Source organism: Pseudorca crassidens, chromosome 3, assembly GCF_039906515.1.
Source record: "Pseudorca crassidens isolate mPseCra1 chromosome 3, mPseCra1.hap1, whole genome shotgun sequence".
NCBI classification, from domain to species: domain Eukaryota; kingdom Metazoa; phylum Chordata; class Mammalia; order Artiodactyla; family Delphinidae; genus Pseudorca; species Pseudorca crassidens.
In genome coordinates this window covers 163,222,860-163,244,038 of record NC_090298.1, presented here as the reverse complement: position 1 = coordinate 163,244,038, position 21,179 = coordinate 163,222,860, and the positions used below count along the sequence as shown (strand labels likewise).

At 50.8% G+C, this 21,179-nt stretch overlaps 1 protein-coding gene across 13 annotated transcripts in view; it reads left to right on the top strand.

The window, feature by feature from the left end:
- The window catches only part of CACNA1A (calcium voltage-gated channel subunit alpha1 A), a 338,534-nt gene that overhangs the window by 265,753 nt on the left and 51,602 nt on the right, over positions 1-21,179 (top strand). For all 13 annotated transcript variants that reach the window (XM_067733510.1, XM_067733512.1, XM_067733517.1 and 10 more), the window contains 5 exons: positions 4,124-4,587; positions 6,251-6,389; positions 7,945-8,074; positions 12,531-12,590; positions 13,361-13,467. In XM_067733510.1, coding sequence (XP_067589611.1) covers positions 4,124-4,587; positions 6,251-6,389; positions 7,945-8,074; positions 12,531-12,590; positions 13,361-13,467 — 900 coding nt within the window. The remainder of the gene's footprint in view (positions 1-4,123; positions 4,588-6,250; positions 6,390-7,944; positions 8,075-12,530; positions 12,591-13,360; positions 13,468-21,179) is intronic.

Genomic DNA, 21,179 nt, shown 5'->3' with positions numbered 1-21,179 from the left:
TTTTGGTAGAGCTCTACTTAAAAGAATAGACAAAATGATGAGAAAATATTCCCAGCCAGGTTTTCATCTGAGGTACATGAGCAAAATACATTCACCCCATCTCAGCATCCCCAGAAGTCTTACCCCATCATCAGCTCAAAAATTCCAAATCTCATCATCTCACTCCAGTACTGGTAAGACTCTAGGTATGATCCATTTGGGGGCAAAATTTTCTTCCATCTGTGGACCTGAAAACTAGAAAACAAATTATCTGCTTCCAAAACACAAAGGTGGGACAAGCACAAAAATAGACATTCCTATTCCAAAAGGGGGAAATTGGAAGGAATAAAACGTCTCTGGTCCCCAGCAAGTTCTAAATCCAACAGAGCAAATTCCATTAGGTTTCCAGGCCTGCGAGCAATGCTCTAGCTCTCAGCTCATTCACACATTTATTCTTCACAGGAACTCAGCGAGGTTATCATCCCCATGTTATGGCTGAGAAACAGGCTGAGTAAATCACCGGTGGTCACATAGCAAATAAGTTCCAGGATCTTCACTTTAGTCTCTATGTTATAGAGAAGGTTCTACTACTATTATCCCCAATTCAAAGATGAGGAAACTGGGACTTCCCTGGGGGTGCAGTGGATAAGACTCCACATTCCCAATGCAGGGGGCCTGGGTTCAATCCCTGGTCAGGGAGCTAGATGCCCACATGCATGCTACAACTAAGAGTTCACATGCCACAACTAAGGAGACTGTGAGCTGCAACTAAGTGAGCCTGCCTGCTGCAACTAAGACCTGGTGCAACCAAACAAATAAATAAATATTTTTTTTAAAAATTGAACAAACTCTACTAAGATTTAAAAAATAAATAAATAAAGATGAGGAAACTGAGGCTCGGGGAGGTTAATCAAGCTACAGAGGATCCCACAGCTAGTAAGTGGCATTGGTGGGACTCAAACCCAGGTCAGTCTGTCAATCTAGGACCTGCTCACATGACTGAGAAGTGAGGCATTTGCCTGGACCTGCCCTTCTCCCTCTGCGGCCTCAGGGACGCAAGCCTGAAAATAAATTACCTCATCTCTCTTCTGCTTGCTAAAAACACCATGGACTTTTGCAAGTTAAAATGCAAAAATAAAACAAGAAAGAGGGTACTGGTGACTTAGCCAGTGGAAGGGCCTCCAGGGGAGGCCAGCTTTTTCTCTTTTTTTTTAATTATTATTATTTTTTATTTGAAGTATAGTTGATTTACAGAGGCCAGCTTATTTTAAATTTTTAAGTGTTAGGTAGATTTAGGGTTACAGATTGGGCCTCAGGAAGCAAGTCTATGCTGTCCAGAGGCTTTGGTTCCTGCGATTGTACCTAATCTCCTGGGTGTTCGATGAATGGATACAAGCTGAGGGCTGTCTTTTGCTCACTTCTGGTCCCTTGAGTGAGTGTGTGTTGGCAACAGCCTGACAAAGCCATTTTCTTTTTTTAATTTTTATTTATTTATTTATTTATTTATTTATTTGGTTCCAGCAGGGAGGCTCCTTAGTTGTGGCACATGGGCTCCTTAGTTGCGGCAGGTGGGCTCCTTAGTTGTGGCTCACGGGTTCCTTTTTTATGGCATGCAAACTCTTAGTTGCGGCATGCGTGTGGGATCTAGTTCCCTGACCAGGAATTGAACCCAGGCCCCCTGCATTGGGACTGTGGAGTCTTATCCACTGCACCCCCAGGAAAGTCCCACTAAACCATTTTCTAGTATGCCTAACTCACCCTCTCCGGGCCTCAGTTTCCTCCTCTGTGTAATGGGAGCAGTAACAATTCAGGCCTCATAAGATTGTCCCAGAAGTTAATGAGTTAAAATAGAAGAGAGGCTGGCTCACACTATTGGAGGTTACAGTGAGTGCCAAGGGTTCCCTGCACCCAGCAGCTGTGGGCTGAGCCTCCTGGGAGATCTCCAACTGCTTAGTAAGAGAGCTGCAGCGTCAGGTGGGGGGTAGTATGGGTGCTGGAGCCATGTGGTCTGGGTCCAAGCTGCCTCTGCCAGCAACTGACTGTGTGGCCTTGGGCAAGGCCCTTCGTTTCTGGGCCTTGGTTTCCTCATCTATAAAAAGGGAATAACAGTACTACCCACTCCCTGTGGTTATTCTAAGGATTAGATGAGCTGACGTGTCAAGGCTGGCACACAGCAAGTACTCGGTATGTGTGAGCTCTTATGATGAGGTGTGGAGGGTATGGGATACAGAATTGGGGGGGTGCCTTTAAGAAGAACCAGAGGGGTAAGTCTTGGACTGCAGAACCCTCTGGAGAGAGGAGTCGTTGAGATTATGAACTACAGATGTCCTGGTGTTTCCGGGAAACAGACTTTGCCAGGGCCAGTGCCCAGGGATGGGGGAAGAATGGAGCCTCTTATCCGAAGATCGAGGGTCCAGAAGGGGTGTCTGAAGGCAAACAGAACAAACTGGGCGTCAGGTCCACACAGATCCATGCCCAGGCAGGCAGAGCTGGAACCAGCCAAAGACATAGAGTGAGCAGGGCCTGTAGCCACCCTCACCAGAGCCAGGGCTCCTGGGGGTCTCTGACAAGCTGGCGGTGAGTGTGCAGATGGGAGAAGGCAGGGGTTGATGGCAAGTCTAGGCCTGTGCGACTTCTCCTGGGCCTCAGTGTCCTTATCTGAAAAATGGGGGCACTCATTTATCATTTGACAAGAAGTGACCAGGTGGGCTTCCCTGGTGGCGCAGTGGTTGAGAGTCCGCCTGCCGATGCAGGGGACGCGGGTTCGTACCCCGGTCCGGGAGGATCCCACGTGCCGCGGAGCGGCTGGGCCCGTGAGCCATGGCCGCTGAGCCTGCGCGTCCGGAGCCTGTGCTCCGCAACAGGAGAGGCCACAGCAGTGAGAGGCCCGCGTACCGCAAAAAAAAAAAAGAAGTGACCAGGCATTTACCATGTGCCAGGCCCTGTTCTGGGCACTGAAATCACAGCTGTGAACAAGACAGACAAAAATAAACCCCTTGCCTTGCGGAGCTGATGTTTCAGTGGGCATTGAGGTCGGAAAAGCTAAGCAAGGACCTTTAACTTTTTCCTCTCCTCCAAATGCATTGAGCACTCAGACTCTTTTCTCCTCATGTCCATCTGCATTTGAGTCACTGAGGCACCAAACCCCTACCCACCTCATCTTTCCCACTCTCCACCTTCAGCCATACCAGCCACCTGAAACTCAACAAGCTTATCCCCACCTCATGGCCTTTGCACTGGCTGTTCCCCCTGCCTGGAATGCTTTGCCCACCACACTTGTATCCCTGTGAGAAATTACCTTGTTCATTTACTGGCTGCGTAGCCTTGGCAAGAGAGTTAACCTCTCTGAGCTTCAGTTTTCTCATCTGTAAAACGGTGCTAGTAATTATCCCTCTTAGGACTAAGGACGAAGAGGTTATTACAAGGCAAGTGTGTTACTGAAATGTCTGCTGTTATTATTTCTATTGTTATTTTTTATTATGTTAATGTACGTATAAGACCTGCTTTCCCTAACTGGAATATTGGGAAGGGGCATCCTTACTACAAGCATTTAAAACCATGAGGCAGGGAGTTCCCTGGCGGTCCAGTGGTTAGGACTCCACGCTTTCACTGCCGAGGGCCGGGGTTCAATCCCTGGTCAGGGAACTAAGATCCCACAAGCCACGTGGCGTGGCCAAAAAACAAAACAAAAAGATAAATCCATGAGGCAATTCCACCCCTAAAGAGATGGTGTCCCTGTGTCTGCGTTAGCCACTCCTGGAAACACTGTGTGTCCCTGTCCTGCCTCAGAGCTAATGGGAGACACATAGGCAGGGTCAGGGAGGTTTGGGTTGGAGACATGCGGGCTCTGGCAGAAAATTCTTTTCCTTTCTGATTTCTCCATGAAGGAGTAGCCTCATCTCTTAGGAAGCAGCCCTCCTGGCAGGAGAAGCACCACACTGAAACCTGGGAGGGTGGGCACTTACACTGCCACGGGGTCTTGATCCGTAACAAGAACAGACCAGGCACCGGAGAGTTTTCAGGACACGGCCCCTCGACCGCCAACTTGTACCTCGAATGGTGGAATCTTAGGCAGGATCTGGAGACATCCCCTCTATGTTCTAACTCACTTATGGGTTCTTTTTCATTGGCCTGCCTGCCACAGAGAGAACCAGGGCTCCGGGGTCCCCGTGTCAGGCCCCAACCTGTCCACCACCCGACCGATCCAGCAGGACCTGGGCCGCCAAGACCCACCCCTGGCCGAGGATATTGACAACATGAAGAACAACAAGCTAGCCACCGCGGAGTCAGCCAGTCCCCACGACAGCCTCGGCCACGCCGGCCTGCCCCAGAGCCCGGCCAAGATGGCGAACAGCACCGACCCCAGCCCCGCGCCTGCCCCACCTGCCACGGCCGCCAACCCCCAGAACGCTTCCAGCCGCCGGACACCCAACAACCCGGGGAACCCGTCCAACCCCGGCCCCCCCAAGACCCCCGAGAACAGCCTTATCGTCACCAACCCCAGCAGCACCCAGACCACCTCAGCTAAGACTGCCAGGAAACCCGACCACACCACGGTGGACATCCCCCCGGCCTGCCCGCGCCCCCTCAATCACACCGTCGTCCAAGGTATGAGCTCCAATCTCACACGTGAGCCGGCCTCCTGGGCTCAATCCCCAGAGGCTCCGTTGGGTGACTCTGGACAGTGACTCCACCTCTCTGGCCTCAGTTGCTTCATCTGGAAAATGGGTAGAGACATAGTTCCTGCCCCCACAGGGCTGCTGGGAGAATTAAATGAGATAATATGCATACGATGCCTGGCAAGTACACGATAGGTTAGCAACATTTCCTGCATCCCAAATTCCCACAGGGGAGCCAGGGGGCCCCCATATTTGAGGAGTCAACGGATTCCTCTGATGGAAATCTGGGGGAGTCAGATGATTCTTTAGGCCGGCGCTGTCCAAAAGAAACGTGACACAGGCCGCCTATGTAATGTTAAACTTTCTAGGGGAGTTCCCTGGCGGTCCAGCAGTTAGGACTCCATGCTTCCACTGCAGGGGGCACGGATTCGATCCCTGGTTGGGGAACTAAGATCCCACAAGCCGAGTGGTGCGGCCAAAATAATTAATTTATTTATTTATTAAACTTTGTAGTAGCCATGTTAAAAGAAAGAAAGAAGGGACGAAAGGAGAAAAGGAGGGAGAGAAGAGGGAAGAAGGAAGGAAGGAAGGAGTGATTTTAAAAATAAAGAAGAAATAGGTGAATTGAACTTTAATAGTTAAATCGTATTTAACCCAAAATACTATTGATTTGTATCCAGAGTGTTAACATGTCAATGTGTCATCAATACCTTCTACATTATTAACGAGCTACCTTACATTCTTTTTCTCGTACTCAGTCTTGGAAATCTGGCGTGTTTTTACACTGCATGCCGCAGTTTGGACTAGCCACGTTTCAGATGCTGGACAGCGCAGGTCTAGGACCTTGAGGGATTGGCTGTTTTTGCCTCCCACCCCCAAACTCCCCCTTGTAAGATCTGAGAAGCACCAGGAATTCGGAAATTACCCTGAGCTTATTATTTTTAAGATGATAATGGTAGCCCAGTTCTATGCAAAAGCTGTCCATGAGTTTGCTCTATAAATGCTTGCCACAGTCCTACAAGGCGGATCTTGTCCTTGTGCCCATTTCACAGATGAAAAAACTGAGGCTCAGCAAGGCTCAGCCTGTCCACGGACCCATAGAGTGGCTAGGCTGCAGGATCAATGCTCAGGAGGATGGTGCCTCACCCCACTCAGGAGAGGGGTGTTAATGGGGGGAAACCCTGCAGTTTGACTATGGGAGGGGCTCAGTATTCCCATCTGTAAAGTGGGGCTCTTGGTACTCACCCCGCCTGCCTCCAAGTGACAATAGAAAGGTCATCATAGGCTGGGGGGTAGGTCTATGTTAGTTTCCCGTGAGGGTCCCAGCAGACTCAAGGCTGTAGAGTGGTTGAGAGCAAGCACTCTGGGGCCAGGCTACCCGGGTTCAAATCCCAGCTTTGCCACATCCCAGCCATGTGACCTCAGGCAAGCCACTTCACCTCTCTGTGCCTCAGTTTCCTCATCTGTAAAGTGGGGATCATAAAGTGCCAACCTCATAGGGTCAGGTGAGGATTAAATGGCATAACAGGGTGCCTGGCACACAGTAGGCGCTTTGTGTCAGCTGCTTATTGCCTGCTCTGGAGAGCAGGCAGGAGACCAGAGGTTTGTGGGAAATCGTGGAGGGAGCCCTGTGTTGGTTCTTGTCCCAACAGTGAACAAAAACGCCAACCCAGACCCACTGCCAAAAAAGGAGGAAGAGAAGAAAGAGGAGGAGGAAGACGACCCCGGGGAAGACGGCCCCAAGCCCATGCCCCCCTACAGCTCCATGTTTATCCTCTCTACGACCAACCCGTGAGTATGACCCACAGCCAGGGCAGGGGGCCCAGGGCTCCCACTGGGGCAGTGGAAGTCAGGACAGAGGGCAGACCCAGACAAAGGGTAGTGGGGGAGAGTTGCCTCTAAGACCATTAGTCCATAGGAGACCTTTGAGCAAATTAAAAAAATGATGTCCCTTTCTTAAGTCATATAAGATAGAAACTTATCGTAAAGTACTGATTTTGTTGGAAAAGACCCCCTCCTGCCACCAACTAAAAACCACTGTCATAAATATCTACACTGTCTGTGATGTGAGAGGTGTCCCTTAGAAATGGCTTCCTTGTGCAGTGCACAACCTGTACAATTGTACATGGCAGCCCTGGTCCCTGAGCTCTGCTCTACAAGGATTTGGATTTTGGGTAGATGATCTCTGAGTTCATGGCCCTCTGTCTTGGGCATCCTTGAGGAGGCTGGATTATTTAGGGGAGAAATTTATCGCATGTTTGTCTTGGTGGCTCAGAGGTTGTTTTAGAATTGCATTTTTCCAAAGGGTATTTTTTGAAACCCTGGTCCCTCAAAATGCTTCTTGGCAAAGGAGAATCATGTCAAATAAGCTGCAGAGGAAACTGCTTTCTCTAACCTGCCCCTTGGAGCTCACCCTGTGCATTTACTTTTTTATGTGGTGGACATTATCTATTTTAATAAAGAAATTCTTATGTGGCACTTAGCACCAGGCCCTCTTCTGAATACTTTACAAATAAAAAAATTTTCTCATAATAACCCTATAGGGGTTGGTACTTTGCTTATCCCCATTGGACAGATGAAGAAACTGAGGTCCAGAGAGATGAAGTCACCTGCCCGAAGTCACACAGCAAGCAAGTGGGAGAGCCCAGACAGACTCGACTCCAGCATCCTTGTTCTTAGCCACTCAGCCCTGCAGCCATTCATACAATCTCATGACATATTTATCATTATTAGCTCCACTTGAGGTTAATTATTTCATTATTATCTCATTAGCATATTAAAGACTCTGATAAGGCCTGCAATTCATAATTTAGGTAACTAACTTTTTGGAGCCCCTACCATATACCAGGTCTATATTAACTCTTTTGATCCTCACATTCTTGTGAGCTAGGCACTGTTGTTATGGTCATTTCACCGACGAGGGCACTGAGGTACAATAACTTGCCTAAGGTCACTCAACTAATGAAAAAAAAAAAAAGGAAATCTACTTAACCCAGAATTTCCCAATTTTGTTTGACCATGTGACATTTTATGCACAAAAAGCTTTTCATCTCCTACAGAATCAAGGACAATATTTCTTCAACCCAGCCTGTGAGTTAAGATGTTCCAAGAGGGTGGTTTGGAAGTGATGGGAACTTATAAACAGAGATGGGGATATCTTCCCTCGCTGAGGGCTCGCCTGCCCCAGGAGGGTCCCCAGATGAAGGAGCTTGTTACTCTGTTGGGTGTGGGACCTTGGGAGTTAGAGATCTCAGATAGCGGTAGGTGACATAAGGAGATGACAGAGGAAGGGGCTCAATAGCCTGTGGTCTGAGTGGACCTCTGCACGCCTCCCTGTCCCCAACAGCCTTCGCCGCCTGTGCCATTACATCCTGAACCTGCGCTACTTTGAGATGTGCATCCTCATGGTCATTGCCATGAGCAGCATCGCCCTGGCGGCCGAGGACCCCGTGCAGCCCAACGCACCGCGAAACAATGTGAGTCCCACCCAGCAGGTTCCTTCCATCCAACCCAGCTACTCTGTCACGGGCCACTTTCTCCTGCATCATAAAAGCTGATAGCTAGGGTGGAATAAATGTTGGGCGTACCCCTGGGCACAGCCCTTGTGGCCACTGGTTGGGAGGGGAAGCTCTGATTCTCTTCTTGAGGAAGGATGTTCCTTGCGACTGTGGTTCTGTGTGCCTGGTGGGGAAGAGGTGGCCGAGAGGGGCTGAAAAGTGCTGGAATCCCTGGTGGGGGGAGTGAGTCTGGCAGGATGTGGAGGTGTACAAGCTCTGCATGGAATGTGGGGGGTACTGAGACAGAGGGTGCCCCGGAGGCATCTCCTCTGCAGTCAGGTCTCACCACATGGACCTTTTTGTTTTGATGCGAAGCTTTGAAAGAAAGGATTATTTTGACTCAGAGGCACCTCCTAAACTTTGAGCTTTGGGGAGAGCTAAAAAGCTCTCCGTTTGGGGGCCCAAGGTCTGCTAACAGCCCCTGTCAGTTGAGCACTTGCCGTGTCCCAGGCACAACCCCAGGTGCTTGGGGTATCCCCATTGGACAGATGAGGAAACTGAGGCTCAGGGAGGCTTAGTGACCTGTCCAGGGTCACACGGCAGAATTCCAATTCTGCCCCCACTAGATCTCCCGCTGCTTCCCTCAACTGTCACCATTTATCAAACACCTTCTGTGCTCATGTTCCCCTTAAGTCCTGCCATGCAGGAATGAACGTGTGCCGTGGTTGAGAGGGGAAACCAAGGCACCAGCAGGCCAGGGCATAACAGAGGCCGGACTGGTGTCAGCGCCTCCTTCCCCAGCTCCTTCCTCTACCCCCATCAGCCCCCACGCGAGCCATCTTCCTCTGGGAGTCAGGCCCTGCTGCCCTCGCTAAGTAGGTTAGGAGCCTTGGCGAGGCTGGCACGTCCCATGAATCAAGCCCGTCCTCAGCTTACTTTGCACTTTCCCTTCCTTCACAGGCCTGCCAGGCCCCCTGGGGACCCGATGGGGGAGATGGAAGGAAATAATTAGAACAAGCCTCCTGAAGGAAACTGGTACCAGGGCAGGGCTGAGGCTGCACTCTCTTATCTCCTGCTGCCTGGTTTCAACTAGGGACCCAGGGAGCCAGGCTTGGGGAAGGGGCATCCCAGGAGGGATCCGCAAACCCCCTGCTGGCTCTAGGAGACTGGAGCAGGCTTTGTCTCTGGCAAGGAGGAGATGGGCATGGGGGGTCCGGGGGGACCACTGCAGCTCCTGGGATTGTAGAGAACCCTGGCAGGGCTCAGACCAGCCCCCGTGGAGTGTTTGCAGAGCTCCGGTTCCCCTGCCCCATCCCCATTGCTCCATCTCACAGTTGAAACATCTCTCCTCAAAGCCCTCCCTCTTCTGGGCTTCCCTGGCTGTCCAGTGGTTAAGACTCCACACTTCCACGGCAGGGGGCACGGGTTTGACCCCTGGTTGGGGAACTGAGATCCCACATGCCGCGCGGCCGAAAACATAATAATTTTCTTTCTAAAAGCCCTCTCTCTTCAAGAGCATGGTAAAGCAGCTGATACCCCGGGCCCCCTCCCGAGTTCTTTTTATCAGCTGATCTAGAACAGGCCTCAGAAAAGTGCACAGAACACGTATGATCCATTCATTTATCAAGTGCACTCCCCCACGTGAGCACCACCCAAGCCAAGAAGTAGAACAAAACTGAGCGTGACCACAGGCGCCTCTTCGATCGCCCCCATCCCTTCCCTCCGGAGCTCGGTCCACAAGTGGGAACAAGGTCTTCAGACACGTTTGGGTGTTGTGAGTTGGGACAGGTGGAGGGTTGCTACTGGCATCGAGAGGGTGGGGACCAGGGACACCGTTCATCACCCTGCAGCGCACAGGGCAGCCTCACCACAGAGAATGACCTGACCCCTATTGTCAACAGGACTTGAAAAACCCTCCCTTAGAGGTATCAAAATCCCCACTTCTGGAAGGAGCGTTTCTTAGCTGCTCTGATTTTCCCACCTGTACGTGCCTCCTTAAACACTAGGATTTTTTTGCCTGTTTCTAACACTGAACAGATGGGATACATTCTATGCATCTCTCTGTCACCCAAAATCGTGTCCACCATGAGATGAGCATGTATTGATGCTGGTGGTGACAGTCATTCTTTTCCGTTGCTGTTGAATGTTCCACTCCATGCCATCATGTGTTTACGCATCTTCCATTTGACACACGTTTGGATTGTCTGCAGTTTAGAATGCTGTCAGGGCATCCCCTACCCCCACCATGGGGCCCCTGGGCTTGACTTTCTCCAGGGTCTAAAACCAGAAACGGAGCTTCTGGATCATACATAGAATCTACATGAGGTTGGCCCCGAAGATGCAGCCAGAATGTTTACTCGCACCAGCAACGTACAAGGCTCCCACTGCTCCACGGTCTTGCCCACACTTGGTGCTGTCAGCTCTCTCATTTAGCCAACCTGGTGGGTGTGGAATCTCATTGGGACTTTGATTTGCATTTCCCTGTGATAAATGAGACTGAGAACCTTTTTGGATTCCAGTGAGCCACAGAAAATTGCCTTTTGTAGAGGTCAAAAAGATCTACATGTTAGATACTTTTGAACCTAATTTCTTGGTCTTTTGATTTCCTCTTGCTCCACTTATTAAGCTCTCCAGAATTGGATTCAGCTGACCACCTGGCCTGCCTTTCCCCCACCTCCTTTCCTTCCTTCTTTCCTCCTTTCCTTCCATTCATTGCTTTATTTAGTAATTATTTAATGAGCAACTACTGTGTGCCACGTGCTGAGCTAAACATCAAGGATTGACAGGGTATGAGACAGTCCCTGCCATCTCAGAGCTCACAGAGCACCGGGCCTTTATCCGTGCTGTGCCCTCTGCCCGGTGCACCTGAAATGCTCTCCCACCACCATCCCTTCAGCCTTCCCAGAACCTTCCAGCCCCTTGCTGCACATCCCAGGAAGTGAGCCATCCTGGCCGCTCTGGTCTCCAATGGCCCTTCAAGCACCACACATAATGAGAATGTGAGTGGTGACCACACAGATCACAGATCCCAGCTCCTGCAGGACCCAGTGCAGCCCCAGCTATTCATGCATTCATTCAGCAAACATTTCTTGAGTATGCCTGGCCCTGTACTATAAGCTGGAGATGCCACAGGGACAGATAAACATCCCTGCCCTTGTGAGGTTGACTTTCAGGTTGGGGAGGTGGACAGTGAGATTATTAATAACTATAACAAATAGTGTGTCAGGATGTGATAAGTGCTAGGGATGAGGGATATGGGGGAAGGGGTAGACTTGGTGGAATTTTAAACAGGCAGTCAGGGAAGGCCTCACTGAGAAAGTGATATTTGAGCCAAGTCATAAAGGAGGAGAGAGAGGGAATCAGTTGGAACATGGGGAAGAGCATTCCAGGCAGAGGGAACAGCCTGTGCAAAGGCCCTGAGGTGAGAACATCCAGGGTGGCAGAATCAGAGTGAGCAAGGGGGAGAGTAGGACAAGATGAGGGCAAGGAGGTGGCCAGGCAGATTGTGCAGGGCCTTGGAGGCCACGAGGAGGACTTTGGCTTTTACCCGAGTGCGGTGTGAGCCACAGAGGGTTCTTGAGCAGAGAAGAGGGTGGTGGGTGACCTGACTTGAGTGCTCGCAGGCGCCCTCTGGTGGCCATCCTTAGTAATTACCAGCCCTTACTTCTCCAAGGCAAATCTGATGAAGTCAGTCCCCTGCGCTTACCACGTGCTGGGCACTGTGCCAGCACACTCAACATCCTCATGCCAGGGTCACACACCATGGATGTGCTATGGCATGGCCAGGAAAGGGGCCAGAGTGCAGGATGTTGCCCGTCCAGACAGAAACCACTAATGCCTGGTCTTGTGTAAAGTGGTGGGGTGAGGGAGAATCAACCCACCCTGCTGAGTGTGTGGCCCCGGAGTGGGGAGGGAGTTGGGCACCACAGTGAGGTTTGTCCCCAGTGTCTGTCCTGGACGGCTAATCATGTTTAGGAAACCCTGTGTGGGAACAGTTACTCACCCAGGAGACCCAGCAGGTCAGAGGCACTGGGGGATCAGACCTGTCACCCACAGAGATGCAGTCCTCCCTGAACTTCCCTGGGGCCACCTCTAGTCCATATAGTGCTTTGGGCAAATAAAAAAGGCGCCCTTTCCTTTGGTAAGCAGACCAGCCTGGTAGAGTGATTTTTTTTGCTAGGACTTTGCTGCCATCTGCTGGACAGTTTCAGTCACAACATACAAATCTGCTCTGAGACAGTGGGAGGAGGCCCTTGGGTAGTGCACGACCTGCCCAACTGTACATGGATGCAGCATTTCCTCATGTGGATGGAGATTCTGCTCCCTGGGGACTTTGTTGGAGGCCACACACCCCAGTGGACCAAGGATAGGTGCACGGGGGGCTCTGCTGGAGCAAGCCAGTGATCGGCTGCTCCCTTGCTTTTATCCCCTGCAGGTACTGCGATATTTTGACTACGTTTTTACAGGCGTCTTTACCTTTGAGATGGTGATCAAGGTGAGTGCCAGGGCTCCACAGGATTCTGCACCCTCAAGAATGCCACCCTGGTGCAGGAGCCTCACCCCAGAGATTAGAAATGCTTGGTGTGTTTGAGGAACATCAAGGAAGCTGGTGCCTCCAGAAGGAGTGAGAGAGGAGGGTGGGGAAACCAGGTCAGGGAGATGCACAGGGAGGGACGAATCATGCAGGAACTTGGGGGCCACAGGGAGGACTTAGGCTTTTATCCCAAGTGAGGTGGGAGCCATGGAAGGTTCTGAGCAGAGGGACATGATTGGACTCAGGTGTTCACAGCCACCCTCTAGCCTCTCTGGGAGGGCAGGCTTGAGAGGGGGAGCAGGGTGGGTGGGACCCAAGAGAACTGGGAGCAGGCGATTGCACTGGTCCAGGCAGGAGATAATGGGGACCAGCCCAGGGTGGTGGCAGAGAAGGTGGTGAAAAGTCGGCAGATTCTTGGAAGGTTTGGAAGGCAGAACCAACAGGATTTGCTAATGTATCTGATGTGGGGTGAGGAACCCAGGGGGATCCCAAGGTTTTGACCTAAGAACCAGCAAGTCAGAACTACCTTTCACAAGGTGGGAAGGTGCCTTGGGCAGGGGCTCTCACTCCTCCCCCAAGTCCTCTGGCCACTGTCCCAGCCCTTCAGGATGAGGTGGGCCCACTGACTACCATGCCCCCTCCTGTTGCCCTTCCTCCTGAGGCTAAAGGGTGGATCTTGGTCCCCAGGGTGGGGATGAGGGATCAGAGCGCTGTCTCTTCTCCTCCCATAGATGATCGACCTGGGGCTCGTCCTGCACCAGGGTGCCTACTTCCGTGACCTCTGGAACATTCTCGACTTCATAGTGGTCAGTGGGGCCCTGGTGGCCTTTGCCTTCACGTAAGTGTCCTCTCGAGGACTCCTCCTGCCTCTTCGTCCCTCCGTCCCCAGCCCATTGAATCAGGGGACGTGTTCTCGGGGTGTAGAGAAGGGGAGAGTGGGCTCCAGGGTGGTGGGAGGCATCCGCATGCCACCGGGAAGAGCTTCGATTGGCTTTTGCATGATGGCCACCACGGAGGAAGAAGGAGAAGGCCTCCCACCTTCTACCTCCTCACACAGCCATGCCACCGACCCCTTGCTCTGCTGCTTTCCGTAGACTAGCCCCACCGGGACATCTCATCTTCCTTCTGCTCTACAAGCTCTGCCCAAGCCACTGTCTCTTTGGGGAGCCCCTCAAAAGACAATCAGGAAACGAATGTGCATGAGAATTTGGATCCCCACCCTGTGCCCGAAGGCCCTGTAGTTATAGACCTGATGACTCCCCTTGTGTGTCTTGAACTTCTCCTGGCAGTCCTAGGACACTCTGAAAGGTCATGCCTCATCATGCAGCTCCAAGATGGTGCCCAAATTCTGGGCAGCCACGTCAAAATGGCAGCTGGGTTCTGAGCAGCCATTCCAACATGGCACCCGAATTCTGGGCAGCCATTTTAAGATGGCACCTGAGGGCTCAGCAGTCATTCCAAGATGGCGCCCAAAGGCTTAGTAGCCGTTCCAAGATGCGATTCCAAGATGGCGTCCGAGGGCTGAGTAGCCATTAGCTCTTAGGGCCCTGGTAGCACACTTAGCAGTACATTCCTCAACTTGTAGACGCTTGGGGCAGGATGGAAAAACCCTAATCAGCCCCTAATCCAGAAACAAATCTTAGGGACCCTGTCTGTGCCCATCACAGTGGACCATCCCCAGAAAGAAAAGTCGCAAAGGGATTCAGACCCACCTCACCTACATAATGAGAAATCAGGGGCTTCCCCTTTGCCTCTGCCTCCTGGGCCCCTTCTCAGCAGACCTGGAAGAGTCCTTGAATGGCCCACCTGACCAAACAATGAGGACTTGGTTTTTCAGGAGGCCAGTGTGGTGGCCCGTTTCCAATTTAAGGGCTAAACTGGGCCATTCTCAGAGCCTCCCCTGGGAACACAGTGAGATCAAGTTGTGTCAGAAGAGCAAGAAATCTCCAGAGTTTCTGGATGCCTCTGAGCTGGTGGAGATGTACCATGAAGGTCAGGAAGCTGAATGTATTTCTGACTCTGGCCAGACTTCCCACCCCCTTTCTCTTTGTCTTCTACTTTCTCCTCCTCTTTCTGGGTCTGCTCTTTTCCACCCCCTCTCCTTTTCTCTCTTTCTTCCTCTGTCCCTCTTCCACTCTTCCTCCTCTCTCTCCCACTTTTTTAAGTAATTGAGTATTTGATCATTAGAACGATGGAAGAGATCATCTCAAAACTTCAAGAAGTTTGGCTACATTTTCATTAAGATGTCCTGTAGGTTTAATACTAATAATAATCAAAGTGCACAGGAAATTAGAGGAGAAAGATTACCACAAATAAGATGAGGTATCCATGGCCTTCAGATATAAAAAGCAATTACAAATCAATAAGAAACACTGAATCTTAATAGGTAAGTGAGCACAGGATTTAACACAGAAATTTCACAGAATGCTGACTAATAAAAAATGAAAAAACAAACCTACCTCATTGGAATTAGGAGATGTATAAAATACAAACAAGATACAATTTATTTCTTATCAAGTTAGCACAAATTTCTTTCCCCAAAAAAGATTCTAAAAGGTAATACACTGTGTATATGAAAATGTAATGAAATATGCTCCTCCCTCTGTCCCTCAGTTATGTGAGCAACTTCTACAAGGTGTCAGTCAGGTACCATGCTAGGTCCTGAGAAAGTTTCGATTCTGAAAAGCCAAAACATTTGACTGCCCTCATCCTGGAGTGAATCCATCTCAAATCCCCTTCCCTCCCTTGCTCCTGTTTCTGTCTTTCTCCTTCTTTATCCTTCCCCTTTTCTCTCTCCTTCCCTCTCTCTGACTCCCTCTCTGTCTCTCTCTCTCTCTCTCCACCTCCCCTTCCCCTCCCTCCTCCCGTCTCCCCTCCCCCTTCCCCTCTCCTTCTCCCTCTCCCTCTCCTCCAGACTCTTTTCTCTCTCTCTCCCTTCCATCCTGTCCTTCGCCTTGACCTTCTGCCTAACCTGGGCCCCATGGCCTGGAGAAGGCAGACACTCTGCCATTTGCTCTGGCATCAAAAACCCAGTCCCCACCATGTTCTGACCTGGGGTGGTCTTCATGTCCAGGGAAGGCAAGTGCAGGCAAGCATCCCTCCCACACTTCCTCCAGCCCTCCAGGATGACGTCTGCCCAGCAGCCCCCAGGTCCCCCAGAGCTCAGAAAGAGACCACATCCATCTCTCCACACACAACACCCCCCTTTGCCAGCTGTGCCCTGGGTGGTGGGTTTTGCCCTCCGTGGCCACCACTGGGTGTAGTACAATAGAGGTAGCGTCTGCTGCCCATCAGTTCATCCTTGACACTTTCCTTCCAGACCTCTGTGGGAGCCAACAAGCTTCAGTGCTGAAGAGGGGGCCCCCACTGTTGCCCTGTCCCATCTCCATCCCTCATTTGGCCTCCCAGTTTGGGAAAAGTGTGGCCTTCGAAAGACCTGGGAACAAGCCTTTCACACCGTAGAGCTTTGGCGATGACGGGCCACAGTTCCCCTGGAGCTACGATTAGGCTCAACTTTAAGCAAACCTAATCTGCGAAAACAAAATTGTTTTTCCACCCAGAATCGAGCAAAATGGTTCTTTGCGTCTGCCAAAGAATCTGCCACAGGGAGCTGATTTTGTTTTTTAATCTTTGAGTTTTTGTTTTAAATATAAAGTTATACAAGGGCATATTCAAAATGAACCTCCAGCTCAGAGAAATTTAGCAGCGTATTTGTAGCGTCAACCTGTGAAGCTGGTTTTATGAAGTTGCTAGAGGCATGAAGCCAGCCAGTTAATGCCATTGAAAATCCCTGTTTGCAATTGTTTTTTTCAATTCCTATGTGAGGAAAGGGTCTGGACAGGGATTTAAGGTCATCCCTAGGAGTCCCAGTGAGCTCATGGATCTTGCAGGAACTGGGGTGTGTGAGATTTTGCCAGTGGGGTCCTGACAAGTGTTGGGGACTCTCTTGGGGTTTTAGAAGAGCTGACCACCCGGGGAGCGCCTTTATGTGATGGTCACAGGGATGGAAGAGGTAGACCCTGAGACCCCACCCCTGCCACACCCTCCCCACCTCACTGCCAAGAACCTATCTGTCACTGCCACTCCTCTTCCAGGGCAGGGCCACAGGCCAGGCACAACTGGCATGCACCTGCATGCCTTAGGCCAATCTGCCAGAAAGCCAGAGAAGGGACCCCCCCACCCAGGCTGCTACATTTTTCCCCAGAAAAGTTTCAGAATCCTCCCTCTGCCTTCAGCTTTCTGGCCTCTCTTACCTGAGAAGGTCTCTCACCCTACAAGGACTTTCCTTATTGTCTTTCCTTGTTACCAGACGGAGGTCACATTGGCAGGAGTAGGTGTTGCTCTGAGAGTCTCCACTTGAGTGTCCAATCCCAGAGTCCTTTGCTTCTTTTCTTTCTGTTCTTTTAACTCACATTATCTGTCCTATGTGCCTGTCTCCTCATAGACAAGGCTGAGAACCCCAACAAGTGTTAAAGGAACCTGATGGTTTTAGGAAAAGGTTCCAGCAAGGCCGTCCGGTTTCTCTCTAGATGTGCAAGTCCCTGAACCTCTCTGTGCCTCAGTTTCCCCATAACTTTGACAGACCTGACTGGGTAATAATGATAGTAACAGCTTCCATTTACTTAATCTTTACAACCCCACGCAGGAAGTTCTCTTATTATTCCCCTTTTGTACATGAGGAAACTGACGACCAGAGAGATTGTGGAGGGCAGTCAGCTGTCAGATTGAGGGTTGCTGCCCATCTCCCAGCACTGAACATGGAGACTTTCACAAGTCAGCAGAATGAGGAGGCAAGGATTCTGCAGTGCTGTGACTGTGGCCCCGTCTCGGACATGGGGAAATGATCCCCGTGGTCCTCCAAGGGATGTGTCGAAGCTCTCCCGACGGTTTCCACCCCTCCTGCACCTCCCCCAAATATCTGTGTGCGTGTGTCCTGCTCCATCTACTGACTGTGTGCTGTGTCCATGCGACCACCATTAACACACCATTTCATGAGTCACCACACTTGACATCACGCTCTGTGCCCATGCAACGGGGTAGCCAACTGACCTTTCTCAGCAGCTGGCAAATCATGACCCTGCCCTCACTGCCAAGAGTCCATCTGGGGCTGCCACTCCTCCCTCAAAGCGGGCCAGCACGGCTGGCAGAGCACCTTGATCAAGCCACTCCTGCGTGCTCAGGAACCCAACTGCCAGGAAGCCAAAGAAGGAGCCCCCGGGCTGCCTTTTTTTTTTTTTAATCCCCATCCTCAAAACAGCCCCTACCCGTGAAGGCATTCTTGTGTGTGTGTGTAATGAAATGGAAAGAAGATTAGCGTGCAAGACACACAAACCTGGGTTTGAATCTCAGTCTGCCACTTCCCCGGCTGTGTGACCTTGGACAAGTCACTTTCCCTCTCTGAGCCTCAGCTTCCTCATCTGGAAAATGGGTATAATGGCACCACCTTGCCACAGACAGATGCAGTGACATTCAGAAGACTCACATATTACACCTAACATCATCCAACAGGCTGGGCAGAAATCACTGTCACTGAAAAATTCCTCAGTAATCCGAAAAGGAGAATCTATACAATTCTATCTATGCAATAATTCCTACATATGTTAAGCTTTGAAAGCCACTGAGATAACGCGAAAGGTAGCAGGGGGAAGAAAAGTCCAGTGGGAATATTTGTAAGACCCATTATGTTTTTAGAAACGTCACTAACTTCAAAAGGGGGTGGCAGGTGGGATATTCTGTAGAGAACCTGCTTGGCAGTAGGGCTTCCACTGTTCTCATGGCAATCAAGTTTCTTGCACCTTGATCTCCAGTCATGGTTGGAGGGTCATAATGAGACTGACCCTTGATTCCAAAGATGAGTTGTACAAGGGGCCACTGCCAGATGCAGAGAGCTTCCCCCAGGCCCACATTTTTCCAGAAGGCTCTTGAGAGTTGCCCCTTAATTTCATCCCAAATTGGAACTCTTAGCTGCCCCCCTTCTCCTTCATAACTTAGGGGGTAAAGCCAAAGCCATCGTTACTGTGTATCAAACATCAGCCCCCCCAAAGGTCTGTTTTACAGATGAGAACAATGATTAAGGGCAGTGCTGGGAGTCAAACCCAGGTCCCCCTAACTCCAAAGCTCACCCCCTGCAAGACATTCTAAACGACTTCCCTGGCAGTCCAGTGGTTAAGACTCCATACTTCTGATGCAGGGGCTGCGGTCGGGGAGCTAAGATCCCGCGTACTGTGAGGCGTGGCCAAAAAAAAGACATTCTAAAAATTTCCAGTCCCAGAACCTCTGGAGAAAAGGGGTTTTTCTCCAGCTCTTGGCAGGGACCTTCAGTGGCGAATTTGCCTTTGGTAGTTGATAATTTGGGGCTGTCCTGCTACTTGGAAATTTGGCTTTCTTGGTGCTGTTGGGCAGTGCCGGGGGCCAGCCAAAGGCAGGGGACGGAACAAGCGTCTTCCAGATGGAAGGATGGATACCATCCAGGGCCACGAGCCTAAGGCGGCCCCTCCTGGTGCCCAGGCAGGGCAGGGGAGTGCCCAGGTGTGTGTGCACGTATGTGTGTGTTCTGTGTTCTTTCTTCTGAGGCCGCTTACGATCTGTCTCTCCCTCCGACGCCACGTCACCAGGAGCAGTACACGGTAAAGTGCCTCTCTCTCTCCCTCTCTCTCTCTCTCTCTCTCTCTCTCTCTCTCTCTCTCGTTCTGTCTCGTTCTCTGTGCTCTGATGCAGCCGCACTGGTTCTGGGCCTGTTTCTGTAGCCTTGTGTCATTGCCACCGTCCTGTCGCCTGCAGTGACCAGAGTCCCCTCAGCCTGCTCCCCAAGGGGCAGGAGCCTGGAGGGGTCTTGGCCACTGCCTCTCATCAGGACCCACCATTTAGCCCAGTTCTTGGAAGAGAACATAAAGGGCGTGGAAGGGGGTCTCCCCATGGTCTTATTTCAATAGGGCAGACGAGCCGGATGGGGAGTTATCAGGGGAGTGAATGTCCAGCTTCCCAGATGGGAGAAGCGTGGACAGTCCAAACAACCAGGGCTTGGGCTTGAAGAGGAGTAAGTAACCCCCCACCCCCAACAGAAGCATCTACACTCTCAGCAAAGTGATTTGAAAATCGGGTTGTTTTCTGTAAGAACACCTTGGTCAAGCCATTCCTGCGTGCTCAGGGGCCAAACTGCCAGGAACACTCTCCTCGGTGTCTCAACAAACAGGATTGTTCTCAGCCTCTCCCCAGGGAGAAATGCCTCCTAGGAGAGAGACCCCCAGAATGCCCGTGGAGTCATTTTTAGATGAGTAGATGTGCCCCAGGAGGTGTGTTCCCAAATGTTAGTAGTTTGGCCCATGAAGATTTTAGCCCGTTCCACGTACAACCTAGATGTCCACTTCCTTGACGTTTTTTCCACCAACACATAGTCTAAACTTCATTTTAGTTTTGCTAGAACACTTTATGCCATCCCCTTACAACCAGTATTGTTAACCTCAGTTAGAACAGGCAACCGCAAAAGTGAATCCAACAAGAATGAAACAGTTGCGTGACAAGTTGTTACATTCAAGCTGGGTTCTTTGTTAAAAGGGAAATTCGTGTTAGGGAGGCATTAAAGACCTATGAACGCATAGCGGAAACTTCCTCTCTGACCACAACGGGAGGCCTGAAAGATAACATGAAGAAAACATAGCTGTTTCCCTGTGTGATCCCGTTCCTTAATTGTGTTCGTGATCTGCCTGAAAATATCTCAGTGACTCTCCTGATGTGTGTCTCATACTTTGGGTGCACAGCCTTGAGATACTAATGATTGATGACTTTGGTTTAGAAAAGAAAATCCCATGTTCAGACTGCTGAATCCTGGAGCACAGTTGTGGCTGGCAGGTTAAAGTCCAATTCTCTTTTCTCTGAAAGATGAGAAAAAGGAACCCTAGAAAAAGCAAATGTCACGAAGAATATTTTTGCACCTGGATACCTGGGCACACCACGGTGGGTGTCTCTGGGGCAGCTCTAGTCATGACCCTAGAGAACTGTAGGGAGATGTTTGCTAACTGGCCCCCAAAGACCTCTGATCTGGACCCATTCACATGTGTCCTGAAGCTACACACCAGGCACATGCTGGGGGCAGAGACAAGAACTAAGGTTAAAGGGAAAATGAACACATAGGAGAAGAAATCACAGTTTCACCTTTGAAGAGTTTTCTGTCTAAAGCCAGAAGCCAATGACAGGAACAAAGGTGATTCTGAAACAGCACTGGGGCTTGGCAGAGCCCAGAGGCCGTCAGTGGAGGCTGTCAGATGAAGGGACATTTACCTTGGCCTTTGAGGGCTGCATCGTTCTGTGAATGAAGACGTGGAGGAAGGGCATTTCTAGCAGAGGGAACAGAAGTAAAAGAATGTGGCTGGGGCTTGGGTTGTGTAGTAATCAATGGGAATGCAAACAGAAAGGTAAGTTGGACTCGATTCCTAAGAGCCTTGAATGCCGAGCTAGGGGTTTGCACTTCTAGGAATTCAGCTGCTCCGGAAGGAGTCGGAGTAGGAGAGTGACATGGTCATTGGTTTTGGCCACTGTGTGCAGAAAAGATGG